At 37.3% G+C, this 19900-nt stretch overlaps 1 protein-coding gene across 2 annotated transcripts in view; it reads right to left on the reverse strand.

Moving 5' to 3' along the window:
• RIT2 (Ras like without CAAX 2) overlaps positions 1-19900 on the reverse strand; it is a 195866-nt gene that overhangs the window by 124941 nt on the left and 51025 nt on the right. For both annotated transcript variants that reach the window (XM_066988104.1, XM_066988103.1), the window contains one exon: positions 10649-10705. In XM_066988104.1, the coding sequence (XP_066844205.1) occupies positions 10649-10703 (55 nt within the window). In that variant the 5' untranslated portion in view covers positions 10704-10705. The remainder of the gene's footprint in view (positions 1-10648; positions 10706-19900) is intronic.

A 19900-nucleotide genomic window follows, 5' to 3' on the forward strand; every position in this document is an offset into this window, starting at 1 on the left:
GCAGTAGACATTAAGTGTGTGTCCAAGATTTTTAGATGCAATTCATCTCAAATATATACAGAGAATTTAACTGGTTGTTTTGGTTCTTTCTTATGTGCAAACTGTTTAGTACTGAATAATTGGCTTATCAAAGCAACGTCCCAAGAAAGAAAATTTATCAGCAGACCTAGAGATCATGTATCTGAGCAAGAGAGCATATTTAGATGGGGTTAGCCTGTTTCATCAGTGAAGAAAATACTGCAGTTCCCCACAGAGGAAGGGTCAAAGAAGAGAATCAAAACTTGAGCTTAAAATGGATCCCAGATAGAGGACAGAGCTGAGACTGAAATGTTGAGAGGTGATCAAACTGTTATTAATCTGTTCTTTAAAGGGGTAACATGCATCTTTTCAAATATTACTTTCTGAGAGAAATAGAAGTATTGGGTGGGCTTTGGGGGGGGGGGGGGGGGGCAGCGATTTTTTATTTTTTTTTTGAATCAAATTATTTCCATCACAGTGAGAAAGATCTGCTATGATTTTCCAGTCTCTATCCTCTGTGGCTTCAAAGAATTTCTATTTCCCTTCATGGCAGGATATAATAACAGCAGCAAGCAGAAGGTATTTCATTGCTTTATTGAAATCTAAACTAAATGAACATTTCTTTCATTCTTCATTTCTTTAAAACTACTCCTTTCGTTTCTATTCATGACTCTTTTTCAGTATTCCAGTGGGAACACCTGTGCTGCCTGGCATGTACCTTCTCCTTTCTTTCCCATTATAACAAGGATTCTGCTTAACAAATCCCACTGTGAATTTCCCTCCCTTCACTGCAGGACAGCTATCCATCAACCCAGAGATATCATCAGGATCTCTGAAGACCCCTGCTCTTACAGGCTGTCATGGAAGGTACTGTGATTCAGACTCAGGCACCTACTTTTAGCTTCAAAATATGCATCAACATTCAAGGTACCTAAAGTCCCCTTACACTTAATAGTACTATAGAAGCTATACAGTTGTCCACCTGTAGATGACCCTTGTTATTTGATGTGCTTTGAGGTATCTTGCCTGGCACTTAACTCCTGGACTAGAAGGTTTCATAGTCCCCCACAGGTCCCGTGTTACATTCAGGGGGACAGATGACAATGACACAAAATCTGTAGGAAACCCACAGCCTTCTGGATCAGGAATTTGAAACGAAGCAGGATATTGCAAGACATGCCAAATGGTTCCAGAATCCTGTAAAAAGGGAATTAAGCAAAGACCTAAATCATCCTTAATCCCACATATCCAGAACCAAGATACATAGATCACATGTAGACACTTTAGGTTCCTGAATCTGGAGCTCAGTCCCAGCATAGTAGGTATAATTTCTGTTTGCCCATCTTCATGCATGTAACTAAAAATGCTTTATATGGAGTGTTAAAACCTTACTGTGACATATTATGCAGATAATACCAACAGAAAGAAAACTAAAAACTAGTAATAAAACACAAGTTTAGGAATATGGTTCAAATGCATGCAGCAGTATTCTTATATATTCTCCATTTGTCATTTTATATGATGATGATGAATATGGAACGCAAATATAGGTAATTTAGATGGGTCTACACATTCAGTCCGAATACCCTTGGAGACATCTTTGGAGACAAATTGTACTAATTCCAGATCATTTTAAATGAGTTGTTTATCCAGTCTCCGATATGGCTAATAAATCTACGGAAAATGATGAAAGACTATGATGACTATTTAGCTATAAATCATATGAATTTTCCAAAAGAAATAATAATTTCAGAGCTCAAATCCAATTGCAGCTTGCTCTGTCCAATCTAGACATTTCTCCTTTCATTCAAAAATGAGAATGAGAAAGAAATTAGGGATGGAGTATAAACAAATACTTGTTTTAGAAATGTGTTTTTAGCACTGTGTATGTACCCTAAAAGTGAATTTGAATAGTACTTTTGTAGCAAGATGCCCCTCTCCTAGTACAATGACAGTGCCCCATCTTTGTCTTCTTTTACTCTGTCATTACTAATGAGGTTGTATTTCCCTCGCTTTGTACTTTTACATTACTATACCTTGAAAACAGATATGTTCTTCATTACACATTTTTTGCTATGCATTATATATAATGCTTTTCAATCACATCGTATCTTTTTTCCCAAATTCACCCACACATTTACCACACATTTCCATCATCTTATTAAAGATGAGTTTAAATGTGTTTTATTTAATGCTTTGTTGAATGCATTACTTCATCAGGAAACCTCATGGAAATTCATGTGCTTAATACTAAAGTGCCTCCCATCCCACACCCATTTCAATTAAAGTGTGACATTGACACAGCCTTAATGCCCTCATCTGCTCATTTGACACAATCTCATGTGGTGATATCTCACCAAAACAGGAAGCTGCTTTCGCATCTCTTTTGCATTATGTATTCATTTTAAGATTAGTCACATGGCTAATGTGCATCTTGGAGGCTGTCCAGTTTGCCACACAATGTCATGCTTCCTTTCCTGTCACTCTACTTGCATTAACTCTCTGTGTTATTGCCAAAGACCGTACAGAGTGTAAATTGCTCTTATCCATTTGTTCCAGAAAATGATCACATCCACTGCCATTTGGAAATTGTTCTCATTGTTGACTACAATTAAATATTAAATGTGCACTGAAATCATTTCATTTCCATGAAGTGCTAACGTCTGAAATTTTGCCCACATACGGTTGCCTAATACTGACAGAATTTCCTCCTTTTTGTCTCCTTTTACTTACAAAAACAATGTTTCTGTCTCAAAATTCAGAACTGGAATGTTTGTGCCAAGACTAAAATATAATTATTATTCCTGCTTTATCTTGTAGTGGAAATAAACTCAAAGTTACGGCATTAAAACTAGCACTTCAGATATCATTTAACTTTTTAATCAGTGTTCATTCTGTATTTTAAACAAATATTGATGCGCCATTTTGGATATTTATGTGTATGCAAAATTATTTATGCCTGTATATGTCTACATTTATAGTTTCTTACCATCTCATCAGCTTTTCCAAACTAAGACTACCAGCTTATAAAACAAAAGACAGTTTTATATATTAGAAGGGACTATTTATTATGATCATTTCTTCTGACACCACGTCTTTGACAGACATTGACCAGGGGATTTCTCTGAATAAATTCGTATTGGAACAAAAATGAACCGCTCATATAAGAAAAAAAAAAAAAAAAGAAAAAGAAAGAAAGAAAAAAAAAGAATAAAATGTAGCTTTGTCTCTCAACTAAAACCATACTAGTCTTTAAAAAAAGATTGGACTGTCCATCACACCATCCAGTAAATTCTTCAAAAGTACAACTACATCTATAAATGATAAACACAGGTGAAAGAAAAACATGGAATGATTCTACTTCTATTTGCGTAGCTCTTTCAGGATCAAAAATAACATATTTGAAATATATGTATGTATTTGACACACATCTATGAACACATACGTATAATGATGTATAATGCAGCAACTAAAATATCATTTTATCAAAAATTCTGCATCACCTTACAGTAGCAGCAACATTCTGTGATCAATTCCTGTTGATCCCCAATAATATTTCAAAAATGTCAGTGGATAACAGAAGAAAAGTTGTAAGCACAAAGCACCATTATATTCCAATTGTGTATTTCTACAAGGGGTATGAGTCACTGTAGAAAAAGAGAACTCTAATGCATTACTAACATAATCTTGAACCACAATGAAAAGAAATGATATGGAAAATCCGTGTTTCCAGGGACTGTCACAACAAAGGGGAAAAATTATGCTTCTGTTTTTTTTAAAGCTATTTGATTAGTACTGCAGAATGTTTAGGACAAGTTACTCAGTGTGTGTTTGGATGGAAGTAGAAGTGCGAAAAAGAAGAATGTTTAGCACTATATTAAAATGAAAGGAGTCCATATTCTCTCTCTAGTCAGTAACAGTAAGCAATTCTCACAATAGCCTCATGTAGAACTAAACAAAGCAGAAATACATTCTCATCTCTAGAGTCTCCTTAAAGCTCACTGTCTTATCAATTTACAGATGGGATATAAAATAAAAAGGACAAAAAGAAAATCTTCCAAAAACCTTCCGATACAAGTCGATTGCCCACAGGTGTGCTTGAGTGGAGCCAAGCAGCAGGTCAAGACATAAAATTTATTCTCTATACCCAAAGAATTTAACTTCAACATATTTCTTATGATGGAAAAATATGAACTTTTATGGCATAAAACATGAAGATCAGATGGCAGACATTTAAGTCAAAGCAAAAACTATTGTAGTTTCTCCATTTCAGGTTTTTAATGCGTTCCTAATAATTGCAAATTGATCATATGAGATTATTTTTGTGGCTCTTAGAATGGACTGAACCTGGTGTGGTTTTGCTTTTCATCTAGATTACCATTTAAACACATTATAGATCCTTTTAATTTTATTTTTATTTTGTTGTTGTTGTTATTTCCATAGATTATCACCCTCTCAGTGGCACTCACAGAAACTGTTATTCCTTTAAATGCCCAAAGACAAATAAAACCACAAGTAGGCAAAATATGTTATTTTCAAAGAAACACACTAAAATCTAAGGTCAGTACATTTAGAAGTTGTTCGGGAGAGCTCAGGAGTTCCCTAAATAGGATACAAAATTCTGAGGAATAAAAATGGCCTAAAATGTATGACAGAAAAGAAAGGCAATATTTTGATTTCCAGAGACATCCTTAATTGCAGACAGAGCTGAAAGCTATGTTCAGTTTTCTGTTTTGCTGTTCTGCTGGACTGAAGGTATATTTCATACCTGGCCTGTTTTTACTTTCTTGGACTTCTGGTTGCTATGAGAAGCAGAACTCTGACTGGAGAGACCACTGTTCTGCCTCAACATGCTACCTTCCCTGAAGGTACATGAGATTTTGGTTTATGGTAAGCATCTCCTTGAAACCTTCAGGGAATCACTTCCACTCAGGCAACTCCTGTTATCAGCACAGCCTTGGCCCTGGATATGCTTATTTTGGATCACCTTTCTTTCTGACATCCCAGAAAATTCTCTGGAATTATAAAATGTTAGTAGACTGGTGGAAAACAGTTCAACTATGCCTATCAGCACATGTACAAAAAACAGTGGAGATGAATTCTGTGACTTGAGACCTGGACCTCAAAAGTTATAATAAAATTCTCAACGATACAAACATTTTTGGTGTACAGAGATTTTTAAATGCATTTATTTGTTATTACAGGTAAGTTAACAAATGATTCTGTCTATTTGTGTTTTTGTTTGGTTGTTTATTTGTTAATGTCAAATTTTGAGGGATCATGCCTCTACTGGGTCTGGCTGGGATGTTAACTTTCCCTGCAGCAGCCCATAGAGTGCTGTGCTCTGCACTTGTAGCTAGAACAGCAGTGGTATCACACCAGTGTTGTGTCTGCTGCTGAACAGTGCTGGCACAGCATCACGACTCTCTCTAACCCTCCTAGGGGGTGGGCAAAAAAAGTGAGAAAGGAACATCAGCAGGGCAGCTGACCTAAACCAACCGAAGGGATATTACATACCATATGATGTCACACTCAGCCATAAAAGGTGGAAAAAGGAAGAAGAGGGGAGGGGTGGGCTCTCGTTGTGAAAACATCTGTCCTCCCGAACACTGACTACGTGCGTTGAGGCCCTGCTTCAAGGAAGTGATCGAGCATCGCTCATTTGTGGGAAGTAGAGAGTAATTTCTTTCCTCTGCACCTACACATAGCCTTTACTTGTTTTATTTTGTTTTGTTTTGTTTTTCCCTTTCCCCCTCCCTTTTCCCTTCCTTTTTTTCCCCTTTAGTTAAATTGTTTAATTAATAATAATCTTTCCTTAATAATTATTTTTTTTCCTTTAATTAAATTATCCTTATCTCAACCCATGAGTTGTTTCTTTCCTTTACTTCTTCCCCTCCTCTTCTAAGGAGGGGGGTGAGAGGGCAGTTGTGGTGTTCAGCTGCCTAGCATGGTAAAACCAGCACAATGCCATAAATGTATCCAGCAGAAAAGATATACTTAGCCCAAGATTATTCTCCGCTGTTTAGCACATTTTAGAGCATGAATAGAAAACGAGCCTTTCTCAGGATGTCCTTAGCATGTTCTGAGACAGAAATGCTGAACAGATAAAACTTGAGTCATACTTCTCACTACTTTCTCTGTTTTCTATCTCCCTCTCGCTTCTTCTATTTGAAGTGTTGGTTTTATTCAATAGGAGCTGTCTTTTATTCAAGGAGACCTTCATCCTGATTAGGTCCTCTAGGCATTCCTGCAGAATGTACTTACAATGCGTCATGAGATTTCCTTCTTTTTATGATTATTTATTATTCATACTGTGGTAGTGTCTAGAGAAAAATAAGATTATGACAAGATGCAATATATAGATAAATATAGATGGCAGGTAGATAGTAATAAAAATGGGTGTATGCATATAACTTAATGGTGTCCATAACTAATAATTTTCCTCTTTCCAATTAAATCCGATGTGTTTTTTTTTCCTGATTGCAACAACTGATTTTGTAGCTATTCCCTATTAGTTTTGCCTTCTTTAGAGTTGATACAACTATATATCACAGTATCACAGTATCACAGATTTCTAGGTTGGAAGAGACCTCAAGATCATCGAGTCCAACCTCCGACCTAACACTAAGTACTCCACTAAACCATATCGCTAAGCTCTACATCTAAACGTCTTTTAAAGACCTCCAGGGATGGTGACTCCACCACCTCCCTGGGCAGCCCATTCCAATGCTTAATAACCCTTTCGGTAAAGAAGTACTTCCTAACATCCAACCTAAACCTCCCCTAACTCGCAACTTTCGCCCATTCCCCCTCGTCCTGTCACCAGGCACGTAGGAGAACAGACCAACCCCCACCTCTTTACAGCCTCCTTTAAGGTAACTGTAGAGAGCGATGAGGTCTCCCCTGAGCCTCCTCTTCTCCAGGCTGAACAATCCCAGCTCCCTCAGCCGCTCCTCGTAAGACTTGTGCTCCAGAACCCTCACCAGCTTGGTCGCCCTTCTCTGGACTCGCTCGAGCACCTCCATGTCCTTCCTGTAGCGAGGGGCCCAAAACTGAACACAGTACTCGAGGTGCGGCCTCACCAGAGCCGAGTACAGGGGCACAATCACTTCCCTAGACCTGCTGGCCACACTGCTTCTTATGCAGGCCAGGATGCTGTTGGCATTCTTGGCCACCTGGGCACACTGCTGGCTCATATTCAGCCGACTATCAACCAATACTCCCAGGTCCCTCTCGGCCAGGCAGCTTTCCAGCCACTCATCTCCCAGCCTGTAGCTCTGCTTGGGGTTGTTGCGCCCCAGGTGCAGGACCCGGCACTTGGCCTTGTTGAACTTCATACAGTTGACCTCAGCCCATCGCTCCAGCCTATCCAGATCCTCCTGCAGAGCCTTCCTGCCCTCGAGCAGATCGACACACGCACTTAGCTTGGTGTCATCTGAAAACTTACTGAGGGTGCACTGGACGCCCTCATCCAGATCATCGATAAAGATATTAAAGAGGACCGGCCCCAGTACCGAGCCCTGGGGGACACCACTAGTGACCGGCCTCCAACCAGATTTGACTCCATTCACCACAACTCTCTGGGCCCGGCTATCCAGCCAGTTTCTAACCCAGCGAAGCGTACGCCAGTCCAAGCCACGAGCAGCCAGTTTCTTGAGGAGAATGTTGTGGGGAACTTTGTCAAAAACCTTACTGAGGTCAAGGTAAACCACATCCACAGCCTTTCCCTCATCCACCAAGCGAGTCACTTGGTCATAGAAGGAGATCAGGTTCGTCAAGCAGGACCTGCCTTTCATAAACCCATGCTGACTGGGCCTGATCGCCTGCTTGCCCTGCAAGTGCCGCGTGATGACCCTCAAGATAATCTGCTCCATGAGCTTTCCTGGCACTGAGGTCAAACTGACAGGCCTATAGTTCCCCGGGTCTGCCCTGCGGCCCTTCTTATAGATGGACGTCACATTGGCTAGCCGCCAGTCAACTGGGTCCTCCCCCGATAGCCAGGACTGCCGATAAATGATGGTAAGCGGCTCGGCCAGCTCCTCCGCCAGTTCTTTCAGTACCCTCAGGTGCATCCCATCCAGCCCCATCGACTTGCGCACATCCACGCTCCGTAGCAGGTCGCCAACCATTTCCTCATGGATAGCAAAGGCCACATCCTGCTCCCCATCCCCTTCCACCAGCTCAAGGCACTGGGTATCCAGAGAACAACCGGTATTGCCGCTAAAGACTGAGGCAAAGGCGGCATTAAGCACCTCAGCCTTTTCCTCATCCTTAGTAACTAGGTTTCCCCTCGCATCCAGTAAAGGATGGAGATTCTCCTTAGTCCTCCGTTTCGCGTTGATATATTTGTAAAAGGATTTTTTGTTGTCTTTAACGGCAGTAGCCAGGTTGAGCTCCAGATGAGCTTTGGCCTTTCTAATTTTCTCCCTGCACAGCCTCGCTACATCCTTGTAGTCCTCCTCAGTGGCCCGCCCTTTTTTGCAAAGATTATAAACCCTCTTTTTTCTGCTAAGCACAAGCCGCATCTCTCTGTTGAGCCAGGCCGGTCTTCTTCCACGCCGGCTCGTCTTTGGGCACGTGGGGACGGACCGCTCCTGTGCCATCACGATTTCCTTCTTGAGGAGCGCCCAGCCTTCCTGGACTCCTCTGCCCTTCAGAACCGCCTCCCAAGGGACTCGGCCAACCAGCGTCCTGAGCAGCTCAAAGTCAGCCCTCCAGAAGTCCAATACAGCAGTTTTACTGGTCCCCTTCCTGGCCTCGCCAAGAATAGAGAACTCTACCATTTCGTGGTCACTCTGCCCAAGACAGTTTCCGACCACCACATCTCCCACCAGTCCTTCTCTGTTTGTGAAGAGAAGGTCTAGCGGGGCACCACCCCTGGTAGGTTCGCTGACCAGCTGCGTCAGGAAGCTATCTCCCACGCTCTCCAGAAACCTCCTAGACTGCTTTCTCTGTGCCGTGTTGTGTTTCCAGGATATGTCCAGGAAGTTGAAGTCCCCCACGAGGACAAGCGCCGACGATTTTGCAACTTCTGTCAGTTGCCTATAAAACTCCTCATCCGTCTCCTCATCCTGGTTCGGCGGTCTATAACAGACCCCGACCAGGAAGCTAGCCTTGCCAGCCTTCCCGCGGATCCTAACCCACAGGGATTCAACCTTATCATTCCCAGCCTGGAGTTCCACAACATCAACATCAAAAGATTCTCTAATGTAGAGAGCCACGCCACCACCCCCTCTGTGCTGCCTGTCCCTCCTGAAGAGCCGATAGCCAGGCATTGCAGCACTCCAGTCATGGGAGCGGTCCCACCACGTCTCCGTGATGGCAACCAAGTCGTAGCCTGCCTGCTGCACGATGGCTTCCAGCTCCTCCTGTTTGTTATATATATATATATATATATATATATTAATGCCTATAAAAATACTAGTGGTGTGAAGAGTTTATACATTTTTTTTTTTAATTGAAATATCACCACTTATCAGGAGTTAATATTCAGGGAATGTGGAATACTATGGTAGTGAGAAATTAAGATAAATCCTATCATTAGCTGCTCTACTTAGTCACACAGTATCATTATAGAGGTCAGACCTCTGCTTGAAACATCTGAAAATTTCAAAGCTAACAGAAAAAGATGTTTTGGTCTAAGCTGTTTTTTTTTTTTTTTTTTTTTCAAAACAACCTTTATAAGTATTAATGTTTTTAATGCCTCCCACTTATAAGATGGGTAGCCCTTCAAATTCAAAGGCTTTTTTAATATCAATAAAGCTAAATAATGAAGCCACCCTTAAGTGAAAAAAACATCCTGTTCTGCTGATTTCTGTCTTGATTGCACACACACTTTTTGCTACATTTATTTATACTAATAATTATAGTAGTGACCAAAAGATGATCAACAGCATGAATGAAAATTAGTCTTGACAACCACCCTTGACATCACAGAGTCACAGAATGGTTGATCTTCATCCCAGATCTTGTTTCCAGCTCCGACTATCCCCTTGTACTTCAACCATTAAGTACTGGTTAGCATCTAAAAATGATGATTTTGGGGTATTGCAAATACATGTTTATTATTATTTCTGGTTGTTATGCAAGTAAAACAAATGGAGTTAGCAGAGTAGGGATCCCATACAACAACTCAAGTTTAATAAATTCAACAGGTGCTCTATTTTTATAGAGAATGTCAACTAAGAGTTTAAAAGTGGAGAACAGTACAAAAATATATAATAATAATAAAAAGATAAAAAAATAATAAAAAGAACCACACTTCAGACTGGAGTTTATACCTTATTTTGTTATAGTATGTTGAAAGATTGTTTACTGTTGGTTTTTTTTTTTTTCTATTTTTGTTTTGTATTCTGCAATTATACAGACAGCAATAATTATATAGCCACATACAATAATTATATAGCCACAAAGATATTGTTGAAGAGATCTTGTATAAAATATTTCAGGAAGAAATGATTATAGTATGACCACAACACAATTTCATTGTCATCACAAAAATAAATCTAACATAAAATTTATAAATCTTGATTCTATATAAGTGTTACTTAGGAACAGCTTTTTGTGGTATGGAAATCTCAAGTAGGTGGAGAGATTGAAAGGAATGAAGAAGACAATAATCTTTACTTACCTATTGTTGGATCATGATAATCAGGGAACCGATGGCTTATAAACTGCATTGTCATTGCTGGAGAGCAGAAAGACAAAAGGAAGGAAAAGGAGTGATATTACTATCTTCAAATGACAACAGGGAAAACAACAGAGAATTCACTCATTCAAGTATCAGCTTAGAAAGTGAATCAAAAATCTGCCTCATGTCTACAGAGACAAGAATGCATTTGTATTATAGTGATAACTAAGCACTAATAAACAGCCAATATGTATATAATATGTCTTAACTTCTTCCTTTTTAAATTTCATTTATCAGTTGGTCTATGTAGATGTATGTGGTGGTTTCACCCTGATGGACAGCCAAACTCCGCCAAAATCACTCTCTCACACCCCCCTCTCAAAGGAAGATGAGGGGAAGAAAGAAAAAAGAGAAAAGAGAGAAAGAAAAAAGCTCACATGTTGATTAGATAACTTAATTAAAAGGAAAGAAAGAGGAAAAAAAACAAGCAAGCGCCATGCGGAAACACAGAAACACAGAAAGAGAGAAAACAATTATTCTCTGCTTCCCATCAATGAGCATCAAAGCCACTGTGGTGGTTTTACTCAGGTGGGCAGCTGAGCCCCACCACAACTTCAGGGAAAAAAATAATAAATCTCCTCAAAGGCAAAGGGGTAGAAAATACGATGCAAATGGCTCAGGGTTTGAGATAAGGACAGGGAGATCACTCAACAATTATCATCATGGGCAGAACAGACTCAGCATAGGGAGATTAACAAAATTTATTGCCTACCTATTACTAACAAACTAGAGAAGTGAGAAACAAAGAAAAACTAAAAGCAGCTTCCCCCCATCCACCCTCTTCTACCTTGCCCGCTCTCAGTGTACTGCCTCGTGCTGGGTTTAGAGGGAGTCTTGATGATGTACCAGTACTGCTCAACAAGAGACAAAACATGGTGTGATACCAGTGCTGTTCTAGCTACTAGTGCAGGGCACAGCACTGTCTGTGGCACTGTGGGGAAAACTGTGGGGAAAGTTAGCTCCATCCCAGCCTGACCCATTACAAAGTTACATCTTTTTAACACTTGGTAAATGCTATTAACCCCAATATTGTCTCTAGAGGAAAATCACCTTGGTAATAATTTTTGTAATACTTCCCCAGTTGCATCATAGTCCAACTTAACTAGATATTCTGGATAGTACTTACACAAATCAATTGTAATTGTGGATCAGCTTTAATGAGTAACACACTATTATTTAAAAAAAAAAAAAACTATCAAGGTTTTGATCTTTTAGTTTTTAAAAATTTTATAGTGTTAGTCAACTGTCTTCATGGTGACTATGGAAGAGACTTCTTGGAGGATAACTACCAAAAGTAACTACTAAATAACTACTAAAGTTTTCACCATGGCTGTCAAAACAATGTATAAAAACATAATAAAGGAACAAATCACAATTCTGATCTGAATTAAAAATAAAAGGTTTTATTTTCCTAACAAATAGAAATTCCTAATAAACAGAAAATCCTAAAATTCCCATAAATTGTAATAAATATACTACTGGAAATTAAGTGTTAGAATAATATATATATATATATATATTTGCTTAGCCATATCAAAATTTACTAAGTAGCATGTAGTCATAGACCCAGGATGGAAGAAATGTAGCTTTATTCACCCAGCAAATTTGAGTTGACTGGAATCCATGAAAATGTTACAAACATGTTCTAAAAAAAAAAAAAAAAATACACGGGGATTAGGTAGAGGTGAATGATCATAAGATACCTAATTAAAGCTGTTTTAATTGCTATACAACATTTAAATGATTGAGAAATGACAGTAATTTGAGAGAAATGAGTGAACTTGAGTATCTCACAACTTAGCTAAGGACTCCAACCATCTTATAACAAATCCTTCCTTTCTCAAGTAAATCTTCAATTATGTTATATAAAGTGAAACAGATCCAACAGTCCAGTTAACTCCAGCTGAATTATATAATGGTTTCTGAAACAACATGGACTGCAATTTCAACAAATTTTTAAAGAGATAGAAAATGTCTACCTTCACATCTAACAATTTTTTTTAATAACTAAAACCTGCCATTGTTCTATTTGAAGGACCAGTTTAATGAAATCTATTGCTACTTTCCATTTGGAATAAGGAAAAAAATATGTTTCAAACCCTACAGCCAACCACTGAGAGACAACTGACAGAAAAACAACCAGCTGTCATTTGTTCCAGAACTTCAAAATATAATTTAGAAGTCTGAATCTTAAAAGTTTTCATAGTATTTTACAAATTGTCACCAATTGCCATACCTGATTTGCTTTCTGATGCATTTAAGGAATACCTAACTCATTAAAATTGATGCAGCAGACAAATGATCCTGTTAACCACATACAGCTTGGTTTCTTCTGAACAGATTTCTTTATGGTTGAGTATCACCTACATTCAGATATTTTAGGAAAATTATATGAGCCTTCAGGAAAATTGCTTTGCATCATTTGGAACAGGTGGCTCTCTGGAAGCAAAATTCCAGTTTATGTAGCAAGCCAGAAACACTCATATCCTGTCCAGCCCTAAGTTTCCAACTTGCTATCTAAAGTTCAGGTACTGAATAAGCACAAAAGTTGTCGTGAGTATTCAATGGTCATGGTAATACCCTCATTTATCAGAACAGCATCAGCTGAAAAGTAAATGAATGTGCCTAACAGTGAGAGCTGTGAGGAAAAGACCTTCAGCAGTGGAATACATGAATTCCCATTGCTCAGAAACTGGGGGTGGATGGGGAGTATAGAAGGAAACATACAAAAATGTTCCTTGCTTTTTAAGTCAACTTCACAATTTTTATTTTTCTTTTTTTTTTTTTTTTTTTTTAATTAATGCATTAAAATTTGAGTATAGCATCTATGGGGCCATTTATTACAAAAAAAAAAAAAAAAAGTACCCCATCTGAATTATAACTGTCAGTCACAACATATTAAAGCAAAGATGAAGTTCTGTGATTCTGTCCTGTACATCTCAGATACCTTGAATAGCAGAGGTTATGTACAAAAAAATCCACATTTTGAAAATTCTGTGTATAAATACACCCATTTTTAAAACAGCATTGGTTTAGTTTAATGTTTGTCCTTATATTAAAAAAAATAATAATAATAAAATTTAAAAAAAAATCGTGGGGTTAAGGAGATAGTTTTACAAAATGTTACAGACAAGGTGTATTAAACATTTATTACCATATTAATAAATTATTGTATATTTAGTATAGACAAATATAAATGTTAAGAAGCATCATTATAAATTCATAGTAATTCAGAGAGGGTAACTGTGTAAAAAAAAAGCTTGTTCAGCCTATACATATTATAGGGAAACAAATCTGTGTGCGGTGACATTGATATTTTCTATATTATCTGTTGTCAGATGTATTATTTCTAAGTACTCTGTGTGTTTGGACACTTTGATTTCCAGGACACCTGTTTTTTTTTTTTTTAATTGCGACAGATTTTTAGGCACCTCCATCTGATAACTGATAGTGCTTTATACAGAATAAATTCATGCCTAATGTGATCTGCCTAGTTTGCTCAGAGAGAAGCAGCTAGCAGAGATGCTGTTCATATGGTTTATGCCTACACATTTTGAGCCTTCTGAGGGCCTGAACCACAAATGAATTCAATTTGTTTCACTACCTGCTGCTTTTCCTTTCCAAGACTTTTTTTTTTTTTTTTCTTTTTTTTTTTAAGCAAACCACTTTTTATCTGATCTTGGTCTGCTTCCTTTTTGAGCCATGCCTTTTTCACAAAATCTGTTGTTAAAACCGAAACTGGAATTCTCGGAGGATACGCAGAACTCATGGTAAATATTTTGCCTCTCTCCTGGGACAACCCTAAATCAATACATCAGCTACATCCTCATTAAATCCACAGGATCTAAAAAGAATGAAACCATTTGGAAGCATTATGCTGACTTTCTACCATAACATGTAAAATGTCAGCCACTGGGACTTAGACAATTTCTGCCTCTGAGAACACTGGGCATGCACATACATTATCAAGCCTTGGAGAGGAACAGGTTGCACACAGTGCTCTGCAGGCAGATCTGGAAAGGAATTTCAGTTGTTTAATGCCATGTGCAACAATACTGACTTTTATGTGCCCGATCCTTTTCTCAGCACAGAGCTGTACATAAGCTGATTTCGTTACATATAAAATGAACCTGGAGAGGTACAAAATTTTAGAAAGATGTTCACTGAATCACTCCATTCAATGAAATGTATTATGTCAGCTGGTGGGGGAAACAGTGAGTAAAACTCACTTACATGTGAATCTTGGCCTAAAAATACTTCAATGACAGCTCTTTGTCAAGGGTTTGGCGCCCAGGCCCCCTCCTGATCACCAGGGTAAGGAACCTATGATGCCTTTACTGCTTGTCACCTACTGCAAGGGGATTAGTACCCTCTGCAAGAAGCAGGTTACTTTTTTTTTTTTTTTCTCAGACAGAAGGAATTGAGATATTCTTTGACTTTTTTTTCAGCACTGGATTACAATGCAAAATAAGGAAATCGGGGTATAAAATGTGGGAGTTGGAACACATCTTCCCCTGTATGTTCTCTGATATAAGAAACAGCACTTTCTGTTAAACCCTACTGAACCTTGGTGCAGCAAGCATTTTTTTAAGAGCAGGTGTACCAAGTGTACCCTCTGAGGAAAGGGAATGCCTAGCTTTTGGCTGCTAATTGCAAAGCCCTCACTCTGTGAGGATGATGCACAAACAAGTCTCAGAGTATCAGGTCTGATGTACAGCTGTGTTCAGATTTACCAGATATTCCACAATCTTGGCTACTGGCCATAGAAGTTAGTTCTAAATGACTGTCAGAAGTTGTAAAAATGCTTCCCAAACCAAAAAGGGAGCTCAGTCATCACTGGCATGAAACCATGCAAATCCAGATGGAGCCCAGGGAATTAAACTGGCTTATAGCCAAATCTGTCTGGGCTTCCCAGCAGGTCAGCTGCCTCAGCTGGGATATGCTGGCTTCTTCACTGTTACCAACAGCAGAGCCAAAGTCATTTTTTCAGAGAGAATTAATTCTGAAAATTAACAGGAAAATGATATAGGCACTCCATGGTGTTTTATAAAAATAATATTCTTGAACTTCCTTTTTTTCCTTACCCATGATCCTTTTTTCTTTCAAATTAACGCTCACACTTAATGAATCCAAACCATCATGAGATATTGTTGTGACTATTTTCCTTTCGAAATCCAAATAATACTGCTGCATGATTTTACAGATCTATAATTTAGATCACTTTAACTCTAATTTAATCCACACACAAAACACTGTATCAAAATGTGGCTTTAAAGCAGGATATTAAAACAGAATAAATGGATAAGACTGATATTTGAATAAATACATATGCATGTACAACTGGAGTCAGTTAAAAAAAAAAATGTATATGGTAAAGAAAAAAGAAAAAAAAGAAAAAAGAAAAAGGAGCCTTTAAATCCATAGCAGATATTGTGAAATGTTTAGAATTGCAAGTTTCCTGAAAAAAAAAAATAATAATAATAATAATGAATATTTTATAACACTGTGAAGATCATTCCATTTAAATGGGGCATGTACATCACCTGGCAGCTATGATAAGTAAAAGGATCATTGTTTCAGATTAGTAGCATCTTCTTTATATCCATCTGTGGCTAAGCAAACGCAGATTGCCTCAGATGAATAAATATGCCCGATATGCATTGGTAACTATATAACTTCAAAGTTCTCTTGTGTTTTCAAAATAAAAAGAGGGGTTAAGATCCTGAATTTCATTTTTAGTTGTTTCTAATTATGTTTATCCAACATTCATTAACTATCTATAAAGGTACACTATACCTATGTTAACACTGAAATATATGGTTTTAATGAATAATAAACTTATTCCTCTCTGCTACTTTCTATAAAATTCCTGTGCTTTTCCTAATATTTTATTTACCTCCCAGTAGGAAATACTATGCTAAAGTTTTATTATTTATTCTAAAGCATCCTTTTGATGAGTGCAGCTATATCAAAGTTCATGTAAAGAAAGGTGTCAGCTTTTAAAAATGTATGTGTTTTTATGGGTACATAGGCTAATAGAGAAGAGCAATACCCACTGCCATGAGAACACACGGCATTGGTCTAAATTTGACTTGTACCAACAGCTTTGAATGTAGTCCTATACCTGTTTTTCCAGACAGGATAGCAGGTTGCGAGCTTACAAAATATTCTTTATGACAATAGTATCCATGATGTCAATAGCTCATCCTGAGCTTCCTAGCCCTCTCTGTTCACCCAAGAACTTCCACATATTCACACTCTGGGTGCTGTGTATGATCATATATTAATACATTTTCTAAATAATCTTTACCTTCTTTACAAAATCCTTCAATCTGGATTAATAAAATAACCACAGCAATTGCAACTGAGATATCTGTGATACCACATGGTTAATTCACTTTAGTTTCTTATGCAGATACACTGTTCCAGTACATCTTTAGTTTGATTTTCATAAACCAGTAAGGTGACATAGATACCAGAAAAGATAAGGGGCTGAAAAATAATATAATATGGTAAAGTAAGTGGACTTCTAGATTAGTTCACGAAGATCATGAGAAAAGAAGAAAGCATGTAGATATTATTAGCATAGAGAAGGTGGTAAAAAAGCCTCAGGGTCTAAAAACAGAAAAGCAGAATATAGTAACAAAGTATGCACCAGTCGATCATAGAAATGAAAAAGTGATACATATGCTAAAAAATTAAGAGACATTCTTGTCTCTACCTATCTGTAATATTAAATAACTCTGTAGAAACATGGCCAGGACATGTTTAACATACCTACTTTACTCTTGTGGTAAGATGTTTGTGTATAACTAAAGATGTAAAAATGTTACTATATAAAAGTTACATTATTTCAGCAAACGAGAGAAGAGTTTTATTAGCACTATTTTATCCCTGAAGTACTGGATAGTTTGAACAATCTTTCTGATGGATTCAACCCACAAGATCCCAGGTATTTTAAAATGTATGCTCTTCTAAAATGTTCTTGGTTGAAAACTGGAACCTTCTCTTTCACTGGTTTGGAAAAATGATAAACATCCTTGTAAGTAACTCTTCAGAGCTCATTCCTGATTTTTTAGATTGACTTGTCAGGTGTTGAGTCATTTGCAATCATTCTTTTGCCCATTGAATTTTATTGAATAGACTTTGTAATAACAATGCCCAAACATACACATGATGAACAGTAGAGGCAAAGAGGAAAGACTAGTTTTTTTCCAGAATCTTATCTGATCTCTGAATTACATTAACACTTAGAGGATCCTTGAATGGCTGGAGACACCAATAATGCTAGAAAATATACAGGAAGAAAAAATAGAAGTAATAGAATAGAAGAAGTTAGAAAAAAAAATCTAAATACTCTAAATAAGTCTCAGGAAGGTTTCACATACTTCATATTCAGTTTCTGCAAGTTTAATAAATCAAGTTAAAAGAAAACGAAGCAAAGAAAAATTATTTGTTAAAGGGATACATTTCTCTGAATGTAAAGGTATGATACTAGTTATGAAAAAACTTCTGTTGCAAATTTGAAAATATTTCTAGCCACCAGATGAGGGATTTACTGAAACTGACTTCAAACATGGATGGAAGAGGGAAGAAACCTGTTTCATTTTAAGGTGTTTTGTAAGCTAAAGGATGGCCTGGAATTAGTGATATTGGTTCTTTTGGAGAATTTTGTCCTATAGTCTCAAATTAAGTAGTGAAGACATTAATTTAACACAAGATATTTTAATATTGATAACACCTGTTACCAGGTCTTTAACTAATGTCAGTAATGGAAATGGATGGTTGCTTTCCTAAGATACTACCTGGTTTTCATCTCAAACATTTTATAAAAAGCCTCTTGCTTCTCGGGGGGAAGTTTCCATTTGGAAAATATTGCTTTGTAATCAAGACAATTTAAATGACCATACGTTTACAATATACTTGTGCAGGGGAAAAAAAAAAAAAAAAGGAAAACAAAATAAAAAGAATTTGAGAGAGCTTCATACACAATTCATGCAGTCAAAGACAACTTATCTGCACTCTTTGGTGCTTTGTCCAAAATGCATTGCACTCAGGTATTGCATAGTACTTTTTTCTACCCTTTACTAAGAAGTCTGATGAAATATATGATTTAAGTAAAGAGTATACTTCCCCAGATTATTTTATTATTATTATTATTATTTTCATTTATTTATTTTTCATCTGTGGTTGTTGCATTTAAATCACAGAACATTTTAGAATAAACTGACAGCAGAAGTCACCTGAACCAAAACAGGAGTCAGAATGATGAAATAATGTTGTTACCATCAAGTATTTCACACCTGTGTGAAATAAAATTGCCAAAAAAAAAAAAAAGTTAAAAGTTAGAGAGGTTATTTGACACTGGTAGACAGATCGTGCAAACCACCAGCATTCCACGATGCCATGTAGCTAATGTAGGTTATACGGATACCAAAACCCTTATTATATGGGAGTATGTGTATTACCTGCCTCCCACTGAAATCAATGGAAATACCCATTTCCCACTGCTGTGGAATGTGTTGTGTTAGATGGACACTGAATGTGGTTGAATGTTATGTTTACCAGAACAAATATGAGTAGCATTTAAGGCATATCTATTTGTGTTTAAAAGACGAATGAGAAGAAATGTGTATTACAGAAGTTTATGAAATTTTACCTGTACTGGGAAGGTAAATAGAGAATGATTATTTATCCTCTCACCATATAAGGAATAGAAAGCATTAAAGTATCAATTAAATATCTATTAATAAAATATTTTTTCACACTGAGTATGGCTAATTGCATGATTGTCCCATGACATAGGTAAAAGGCAAGGTGTATTGCTGAATAAAAAAAAAAAAAAAAAAAAGATTTAAAAAAAGAAAAGGTTCAAATAAACTCAAAGATCTTAGCCCCGAGGTTAAAATACTCTTGCCTTCAAACTGCTGGAGGATGTGAAGATATTCAAGAAATTTACTATAGTTTATTTTGTTCATATATTCTTCCCAAAACAACCAGTACAGGCTAGATTCACTGATAGGATACAGGCCTAGAGGCACTGCTGTTCTGACTTGGTAAAACAATTTTTACATTGTTATGCTCTGCAAGAAATAGAATGAGAGCTATGCTACACACTTTCAGGAAGGAATGCTGCAAAGTCTGTGAGCTGCAATTATTAATTTTTTAGGAATTACAATGTATTATTTATTA

Source organism: Anser cygnoides, chromosome Z (assembly GCF_040182565.1).
Source record: "Anser cygnoides isolate HZ-2024a breed goose chromosome Z, Taihu_goose_T2T_genome, whole genome shotgun sequence".
Taxonomy (NCBI): domain Eukaryota; kingdom Metazoa; phylum Chordata; class Aves; order Anseriformes; family Anatidae; genus Anser; species Anser cygnoides.